General features: G+C 38.2%; 1 protein-coding gene across 2 annotated transcripts in view; it reads right to left on the minus strand.

Moving 5' to 3' along the window:
- Positions 1 to 10,483, minus strand: part of Ppp1r21 (protein phosphatase 1 regulatory subunit 21) — a 53,516-nt gene that overhangs the window by 35,221 nt on the left and 7,812 nt on the right. For both annotated transcript variants that reach the window (XM_015479682.2, XM_015479683.2), the window contains 5 exons: positions 9,566 to 9,660; positions 4,613 to 4,665; positions 3,982 to 4,131; positions 326 to 427; positions 147 to 235 (listed from right to left, as the gene is read on the minus strand). In XM_015479682.2, coding sequence (XP_015335168.1) covers positions 147 to 235; positions 326 to 427; positions 3,982 to 4,131; positions 4,613 to 4,665; positions 9,566 to 9,660 — 489 coding nt within the window. The remainder of the gene's footprint in view (positions 1 to 146; positions 236 to 325; positions 428 to 3,981; positions 4,132 to 4,612; positions 4,666 to 9,565; positions 9,661 to 10,483) is intronic.

Consider the following 10,483-nt stretch of genomic DNA (forward strand, 5'->3'; position numbering starts at 1 on the left):
AAGCATGGTTTTCCTTCTTAACAAAAGTCCAAATCAGCTGCAGTGCAAAAAAGTCCAGCAGATCACAAGAGGCACATGTTACTATTGCATTAATTTCAGCACAAGTAAGGTTCCACCCACAGTTCCCTGGCCTCCAGGAGAAGTACCTTTTTAATTGGTAAGGAAGAATCTTCCTAAGGAAACATATATAGGACGTTAGGTGCTCTGAAAATGTTTTCAATTTCACAGTTGTCTCCTGGAAAAGAAAAAATAATCTCAAAGTTAAAAGTGCAAATGGATAAAATGGAGTTCCCATTTCCAGAAGTAAAGCAAGCAAGAAAATTACCAGGACAGTCACAGTATCCTCAGTAATACTTTCAAATAAATGAAGCATTCCTTCCTCAAGGGGGCGGACATAAGACGCATTTTCATGCAGGTATTGTGAGAACTAAAAAAAGAGGGAAGAAACTGTAAATTAATTTACTGGAAAATAACAAACATCAGCACATTTGTAAATGAGCCCACTGAATTGTAAACCTAAATGCTTTTTTCAAGTTTTCTGGGAAATTCGGCTTTTACCCAGATGGTAATACCTCTACTACCCCCAAACCTCATCCCATTCCAAAATGAGAAAACAGAAAGGGGTGACACAATAAACAACCAGGCATGGGAGGAAATGGAGAGAAGATAGGGCAATACAACCCAGCACCAACAGGTGGCATTCCTCAAACACTTTCCTCTCCCAGGGCTGCCAGTTTGAAAAGGGGGGAAAAAAAAATAGTAAGATCTGAAAACCAATACTATATGACATAGATTTTGTGCTATGTGTCTCATTTTTTAAAAATAAAGCTTTTTAAAAATAGTTTATTATTTTTATTGTATATGATATTCAGGATTAACAAATAACAGGAATGTAATTATTAAAAAGAGGACATAAAAATTTTTATAATGATCACTGATATCTTATTATGGCTTAAAAGGACTGATTCATTATGAAGAATAGATTTCAAGAGCTATGGTTGTAGCTCAGAATGGAGCATATGTTCAGCATGCACAACCCTGGGTTCAATCCCTGGCACAAAAAAAAAAAAAAAAAAAAAAAAAAAAAAAAAAAAAAAATCAGAAGAAAACTCCCAGAGTTATTTTAATTTAGAAGCAAAAGGGTAACTTTTAGCTATAAAATATTTCAGATAAGTATTCTATAATGGCTCCAATTTCAATTTCTCAGTATAAAAATGTAAGGTCTCATTCTGCACAAACATGATTCAACTGACCCCACTGCAAAGTATACAGATGTATTTGTCCTGGGCAACTCACTCAATCTCTCTGGGCTTCAATCTTTATAGCTGTAAAAAAAAGATGAACTCTAAGCTTACAGGTCTCAAGGACTACTTTATGATTCTACGAACAAGTTGAAATATTTTGGTCATCTTTTAACAAATGGTTTCTGAATCTCCTTCAATTTTATAAACTTATTAGAAAAATCATAAAGGGCCTTTCATAGGCTAAAACACCAACATTTTACCTTTGAGAATATTGAGGAAATACATGAGTTCTTCAAAATAATGAAGTGTCCCAGAGAAACTAAGGTCAACACATTTGATTCTCACCCTGCATATAATATGGCAACACACTAAAATAGTAGGCAAATGAACCAATATAAAGTAGAAATTTTTTTGGTATTATAGAAAGTATAACTTTCTACATGAAAATACAGAGTACTGTTTTTCCTATGCAGGTCTTTTAAAAGTTGTTTCCCATAGTGATATTTAAAGATCATTTCAAAGACCCAAATTTAATTTTATGAATTTCAGTAGATTCATGGAGTCAGACCAAAATTGATGAAAACCACCTTCTGAAGGCTCATATGTATAAGGCATAATGATGCTGATAAGAGCTAACTTTCACAGAGTTCTCATTATATGCCAGACTTTCTTCCTAGCACTTTACACATATTATCTCATGTAATTTTTCAGACACACACAACTGTGAGGTAAGTACTCTATCCCTTCACTTTAAAGATGAGGAAATTGAAGCACAGAGAGGGAAAATAAGTCTCCCAAGGGGACATAGCTGGACAGTGGCAGAATGGACTGGGACCCCAAGAAGTCTAACTCGAGTATCCAAGTCTTTGCTACACTAATTGGCACTTTGGGTATTCACAGATACAAATACTGCTCAACTGCTGGAAATACCACATAATACATGGGGGGCAAGAGAATTGGGAAGAAGAATCACATACAGTAGGAAGAGTGGCATTCATTTCAGATCACCACATTATCGAGCCCTCAAAGTATCAAGATCCCTCGACTTCCTTCCTGTGTGAGAGCTGGCCTTAAATATGGCCCCAATGATCCCCATGTATTCTTGTATACCACCCTTCTCACATTGTTTGGGGGTTAGTTTGTGTGACCAATACAATGTGGCAGAAGTGATGGTATGTGGCTACCAAGGCACTGTCATAACAGGCAGTGTAGCCTCCACTTCACTCTCTCTTGGATCATTCTCTCTGGGGTAAGTTAGCTGCCGTTTCATGAGGGCACTCAAATAGTCCTGTGGAAAGGAGCATTTACTGAGAACCAGGCTTCCAGCCAACATTCAACACCACTGAGGGAGGGAACCGCCTTAGAAATAAATCCTCCAAATCCAGTCAGATCTTTCGATGAATGCAACCCCAGTGAAACCTTATCAGAAATCTTAAGCCAGAGACCTTCCAACTAATTAGCTCCCAAATTTCTGACCCACAGCAACAGTGTGAGACAATAAGTATTTGTTGTTTGAAACTACTAAATTTGGGGGCAATTTGTTATAGAGTAATACATAAGAAATACACTCATTCACATTTATTTTACCTTTTCAGTTAAATGAAATTTTGCAAGCCTAAATTCTATTTTGGAATTAGCTAGGGAGAAAAAAGGAAAGAAAGGAGCAAAATCAAGCAAGAAAAAAAAAAAGCATATATGGACTGAAGCAACATTCAAACCTCTTCCTATTCCATGTTAAAAACTCACAAACCCTGGACTAGGGTTGTGGTTCAGTAGTAGAGCAGTTGCCTCACATGTGTGAAGCACTGGGTTTGATTCTCAGCACCACATACAAATAAATGAATAAAATAAAGTTCTGTCAACAATTAAAAAATATTAAAAAAAAAAAAAAACCCTCACAAACCCTGAAAATGCCTTCCAGTTTGAACTGGATAAGCAGTTTCACTCCCGTTCCTCATCCCAAGAGGAAGAAAAAAACCTATGTACCACACAAGTTTGATTTTTTGTTTTTGTTTTTTGTGTTTAAACATGACCAAGGATGAAGGTTACTCAGGGACCACAAATAGGAAGAGAGAAAAATGCAAGCAAATTAATCTTTCCAATAATAGAATGGGATTTCTCATATGTCACCCCTAGTCAAAAAGTTGCCAAGGCTTCAATTCTATAAATAAAGTGAAGGTCTATGCCTTAGTCTACCCTCAGGGACCCCCCAGGCCCTCTCTACTTTTTCTCTTTTCGATCTTACCTCCCGTTCCTCCCCTCTATGAACACTGGCCAAGACTACTTGTTCATTTCTCCTCATTTCCGCTTCCTCCTTCCTATTTCCTGATTTTGCTCCTGCAGTTCCCCTTTCTGGGGGAAAAAAAAATCCATCCCTCTTCTCTATCCTATTTGAATCCAGTTCATTCTCTAAGGTCCATTCAAATTCCTAAAGAATCTTTCCCAGAGGATACTACCCATGGCAATCTCCCTTGCTAAGGATATCAGATGCCTTATTGGCCACAACCCTCATTCACGCACACTGAGGTCTTTCAAAAACTCCCCTAGTATTTCAATTCTTAAGAATCTCCATTTCTGCCATATATTGCCTTGAGAGTAAAGACAATGACTTGTGGTTTTTTCCCACATCCTCCTCAGTACTTGGCTCATGCACAGAAAGTGGTCTGAAAATACACAGCTCCCTATTTGTTCTCTCAGTATGTTCAGGGCAACAAAAAGCATTCTAAATTAAATTTACCTTTTGATTCAATGGTGATATAGTGTCTATGGCAGAATCAACAGGAAAAATCTGAATCCTCTGTTCTGTATAGGTGTGAAAGTTCAGAAGAGCTGTCACAAGATCTTGAACAAAAGCCAGGGCCTGCCCAGCAATATCTCGCATCTTCAGCTTTAAAATGAAAAGTGCACTCAGTTGAGGTCACCTAACAATTATTATTCTAAAACAACTTTATTAAGCCTATTCTGGAGAAAACCCTTGAATTCTACTGTGATGGTTCCTTATTAATTTGATCCTATTTGAATTTTAATATTCCTATCTAAGTAAATTAGAAAGATACCAGTCTTTGGCAAACACACCCCCGACCATTTAACCTTGGCTACTTAAGTGCAAGGTCCAACAACATTAAGAAAAGCATGGTACAAAAATTAAGGTATCCCATTATTCAGTTCTAATGTTACCAGATAAGAGAGACATCAAAAATTTGTATTACTCATTAATTCAATAAAAAGCAAATTACACAATTTAAAGCAATCTATGAGAAAGTAAAGCAATGGTTTAGCACACTAAATAGAAGCCAAAGAACTGATTCTTGTTTCTGGAAAGTTTAACATACATATGACTGAAATAAAAACAGAACTTTGTCTTTTACCTGATGCCTCCTATTGTGGAGTGGAACATTGAGCGCGTTATACTGAGTATACTCTACAAAACAAAAATGAAGCGCATTAGGTCTCTCGTTTTAAATTTACAGAAAAACAGCTTAACTACAAACTAACAAATGCTCTGCAGCAAAATCAGCTTCACATGAGAATTTTTTTTTAAATATTTATTTTTTAGTTTTAGGTGGAGACAATATCTTTATTTTATTTTATTTTTATGTGGTGCTGAAAATTGAACCCAGTGCCTCACACATGCTAGTCAAGCACACTACCACTTGAGCCACATCCCCAGCCTAACACATGAGAATTTAAAATGATCAGCAACATAATCACAGTACGGGAATAACAAAATTTATATGGAGTCAGTAATTTCTCAGATAAAATGATACTTATACCTTTTTTTTTTAAACTTCAGGATAGGAGAACAATTTCTGCGTCTCCACTTCTAAGAAATAATTTTAAATACTTTTCTGGGGCCTATCAAGATTATTTAGAAAGGCTCATGATGTTCTTGCTATCATCACTCTGACTTCTATGATAACCCTGCACACAGCAGCCACATTAATCCTCCAAAAAATACCAATTTTTAAACACTACAGTGTTCAGAAATCCGTCACCATCTGCTACTCCTGATTCCAAGGAGGCAATCCTCACTTTCTTGGGATGGTTTCACTGTCTTCCTCATGGTCCCACTCTCCATGCTCCAATCTGTCATCAACCCGTGGTGGCTTCCTAACACCTGGCCTCACACTTCCTACGCTCCTCATTTTAATGATGTCATCTCTACTCACCACTTCATCCAATCATACTGCTATCCTCTGCCATGTCCTCAGTCAGAATGCCCCAGGCCAAAGTCGGATTCTGAAAGTTCCTGCACCTTTCTCACCCAACGCTCTCTAATGCCCCCACTGCTATGCATTCCCAGCTTCCTCTCTGTCCATCAATACTTCTCCTATCAACTCTGATGGAGTCCTGCTGCTCCCCTGACCCCAGGCCTTGTCTTTCGCTAACACAAAATGCTTTCGCTAACACAAAACCAGAGCTGGGTCTGCTATAATATATTTTGCCTAACTGCAGGGGAACATCAACTCCACTCTGTGATCCAGGATTTCTTTGCTGTGTTCCTATGATACTTCCCATGATAGCCACTCCAACCTTTTCCAGTTTAAGCCCTGGATACCATTCCTCACCTCCACTCCTGCTTCATGGATGGGATGGCCTCCCCCTTGCCATGCTAAGAGCACCAGAGCCAAAATGAAAGGGATCTTACCCTGCCCAGCTTCCATCTCAGAGTCTGTGGCTCACATATCCTTTCCTCAGCTAATCCTCCTCTTGGGCCCTTAGCAACAGCTGCTCCTGACCTGCTCAGGGACAAGATACATCAGTCCGTCCCTCCCTCCTTAGTGTCACCTCATTACAAAAAAAAAAAAAAAAAAAAAATTGTTGCAGCTCACTTACCTCCACAGTGATTTCTCTTTCACCTATACCATACTTAACATACTGCCCTCACCCGACCTCCATGCACACAAACTTTTCTTTTACTTTGCTAGTCTGTTAGGCTCTCATCTATTTCCATTTCCATTTTCTTCATTCCCATGGCTCAAAAAACAGAATTGCCTATTTCCCCATCACCCATTCACCTACATGGAAGCACTACCTCAAAGATTTCTAGTCCTCTCAAAGTCACAAAATCAAATCACTAAAACCAGCTGCCTCCACCACCATTACTCTTATGACCTTTCCACATTAATATGCAGAATTGACCAACACCACTGGATGAAACACTTTCTTCTCCAGATTCTATTTCATTCCATTTCTCTAGCTTCTCTCCACCACAGTCTCTCCCCTCCCCACCCCCACACTTCCACCCCCATCACTGAGCTGGAGAAATCAACACAGGTAACTGACCATGGTCTGAAACTAGAGCCAAAATAAACCTTTCCTACATTTAAGTTTCTCAGGCATTTTGTCAGATAAATAGAAAGCTAACACATCTACCTTCATTAAATTTTTAAATTTTATTTATTTATTTACTTATTTATTGGTACTGGAGATTTAACCCAGGGGTACTTTACCACCAAGCTACATTCTCAGCCCTTTTCATTTTTATTTTGAGACAGGGTCTCACTAAGTTGCTTATGCCTCACTAATTTGCTGAAGCTGGCTTTGAACTTGTAATCCTCCTTTCTCAGTTCCCAAATTGCTGGGATTACAGGTGTGTGCCACCACACCCAGCTCATATTTACCTTTTATTTCTGTCAAATGAACCACAATCTTTCCCCTTCACCGCCTCTTTCTTCCTAACCTCTGTGAAAGAACCAAGCTATTCTAATTCCTTCCACAAAATTCCTCCACAGTGACTTCTCTTGCACCTGTACCATACTTAACCTCTGCCCTCACCCTGTCCCCCATTCACACAAACTTTTGTTGAGCCTGACAGCCTAGGACCAAGCCTCCAAGATGGCACACCAGAACTATCATCACAAAAGCCTCAACCTCCCTTTTTCCCACTCCAAGGCAATCTACACTCTATCACTGGATTAGCCTTGTGGAGTACACGAATCTCATCAGGACAGTGCCTGGCTCAAAAATCTCTCCAACAAACAATGGCCTTATAAACAAAATCCTAAGTCCATAGCCCAAAATTCTAGGGTCCACTCCCACTCTCCCTTTCAGAACTAACTGTAACTGCCCTCTGCATCCCACTCCTAACCCCCATTACACTTAATTACTGTTCCTGGGGTCATGTTGGAACTCTAGGCCCACATATCATACTCTGCACAAATTCTCTTGCTTGTTCTCCCTCTTCTCTGTCCAATAATCTGCTTACACACACACAAGCCTGACTCAAGCACACTTACTCTGGGAAGGCTTTCTCAAACACCCACAGAATAATGTCACTTTCCTCTAAAACTCCAAGTGGTTCTTTATGGCACAGTCTAGCTTGTATTTTCTATACAGACACTTCTATATCTATCTTTGCCCTATAGACCATAAATTCCTTGAGGGTACAGATTTCTGTCTTACAAATGTTTGCATCTCCTATGCTACCTACCCATCTAGGCACTCAGCAAATGATCTATAAATATTTTGGGAACTAAAAGTAGCTAATCCATATGTGACATAAGGACCTAAAACCAAGTGACAACTAGTATTGGAAAAGAAAGGATGAAGAGATTCAGGAAGAAGTTATTAGCACCTGATGACTAACCAACACAAGGCTTCAAATGAAAAATTTAATACAAAGATTTCAAATTCAAGGAAGCAAAGTATGCTAATTTTTTTTATTTTTCTTTTTTTGGAGGGGCGGGGTACCAGGGATTAAACTCAGGGGCACTCAACCACTGAGCCACATCCCCAGCCCTATTTTTATATTTTATTAGAGACAGGGTCTCACTGAGTTACTTAGTGTCTCACCTTTGCTGAGGCTAACTTTGAACTTGAGATCCTCCTGTCTCAGCCTCCTGAGTTGCTGGGATTACAGGAGTGCGCCACCTCACCCAGCAGTATGCTAACGTTATTTACATTAATACAGAAGCCAGAAACAGATGTTGTTTTCAAAGGGGGAATTTAGGTTTTTGGTACAATAATGACAAATGCTTATATTAGTGTTGGACCAAACTACTACTACTATTTTCCTGTGATTTCTTCTCTTTTCTCTCCCCCACCCACCCACACACATACACACACACACTCTCTCTCTCTCTCTCTCTCTCTCTCTCTCACTCACTCTGGTCTTCCCTAAGAAAAATTTAGGAGAAGTAAAAAAAATTAATTTCAATCATGTGATCACAGAAAAAGAAAATGTGCATTAATTTAAATATAAGTTTCAAAATCCAAACAAATATTTTCTTCACTTTCAAGATCTTGACTTAATTCTTACACAAAAGTTACTAACTTGGCACCTATTACAAATGTAAGGTATTATCTAGTTTTTCATTTGTTTTTTGCAGTAATGGCAATTGAACCCAGGGCCTTACACATGCAAGGCAAGTAATCAAGTGATACACCACTGAGCTATATCCCAAGCCATTTTTACTTTTATTTTTGTTTTGTTTTAGTGTTGGAGACTGAACCAGGAGCACTTTACTACACAGTTACATCCCCAGCCCTTTTTATTTTTTAAATTTGAGATAAGGTCTCACTAATTTACTTATGGCCTCATTAAATTACTGATGCTGGCCTCACACTTGTAATCCTCCTGCCTCAACCTCCCAAGTTGCTGAGATTACAGGCATGAAGTAAGCCCAGCCCTTTTTATTTTTGAGTAGTATTTTTTGTTATCCCTCCTGTACAAATATGGAAATTGAAATTTGAAAGGGTTATATAACATGGTCTCACTAAATTGCCCAAGCATGACTCAAACTTTTGATCTTTCCACCTCAGCCTCCCAAGGTGCTGGGAGTACAGGTATGACCCACCACACCCACTTGTTGTACCATTTTTGTATTTTTTTTTAAGTTCTTTTTTGTTGCTCTTGGATGTGTAAGTTACCAGACCATGCCCAGAATAAAGAGAAAGCCGGGCTTAACCAAGGCAGCTTCCTGACTGTCACTGGGGACAGACTGAAGGCCAATACCAGGCTGAAAAGATCTACCTCCCACTACCAGTATCTCCCCACCATAAACAACAACTTTGCTCACACAAATATTTGACTACTTTATGTGCAGGTTCATTTTTACCATGAGATATGATAAATATGTGCAATACAAAGATGTGGATTTGGGTTTTTTCCAAGAAGACTGACTCTGGAGTGATTGTATGTCATTTAAAATCCCCCTATATAATATGAGAGCCTAAGCTAAGGAAAAGAACAAAAAGAAAGCGACCCTTTGTTCAGCCAATTAAATTTGTTGCCAAAGTTATTAGAATTGTTTTAATTAGTTGGCTACCACAAAGAGGTTCAAAGTTGCAAATAACAGAAAACTGTTCACAATACCTACTTGTATCATTAAAAGGTACTTTTTCATTGATGATTGATAAGGATTCCTCCAATCTACCTGACAAATCTTCATGAAGACTCTTTAACTGTAACTGACTGAAAGAAAAAACATAAAACCACATTATCTCCTGTCAGACAGTGAAACATCATTTGCTTATTACCTCAACAGCTGGTTTCATGCTCTCAGAGAACTGTGCCTGACATCTGGGACACTCTGAGCAGAGAGTTGTTAAAAGATAAAGATAAGAGAAACACTATGCCTGAATTCCAAATCCCCTGAGACTTCTGCAGAATGGTGTGAGAGTCTGGAAGAATTCATCATAGTCCCAGTATCTTACAAAACTTAATTCTTCCCAGCTCAGAGTAATCTTAGAGCCACTTCAAAAGCATAAGTTTTCTCTTCATACCACATAAATGTTTGTTCAGTATTACTCCAAAGTTTTTATTAAAAGTATTATATCAGATTTCTTCTCTTGAGCGTAAAATCTGATGATTTGTTTTGATTCAATCATGAGCAGAGGTACACATCTAAACCATTCATGTAATTCTACCAATTCATGTAATTCTACCAAAGCAACTGAAAAGAAGCAAGAAATTCATTTGAGGGGTCCTATTAAAACTTAAGATATTATGTTACATACCAAATAAATGCTGGAGTATGACTTCAGCATGCACTGCTAAGTAATAATTTTGATGTAGATATCCCTAAATTATATCATATAATCTTTACTTTTTTTTTATTATTGGTTGTTCAAAACATTACATAGTTCTTGATATATCATATTTCACACATTTGATTCAAGTGGGTTATGAACTCCCATTTTTACCCCGTATACAGATTGCAGAATCACATCGGTTACACATCCACTGTTTTACATATTGCCATACTAGTGTATGTTGTATTCTGCTGCCTTTCCTA

Source organism: Marmota marmota, unplaced genomic scaffold (genome assembly GCF_001458135.2).
Source record: "Marmota marmota marmota unplaced genomic scaffold, marMar, whole genome shotgun sequence".
Taxonomy (NCBI): Eukaryota; Metazoa; Chordata; class Mammalia; order Rodentia; family Sciuridae; genus Marmota; species Marmota marmota.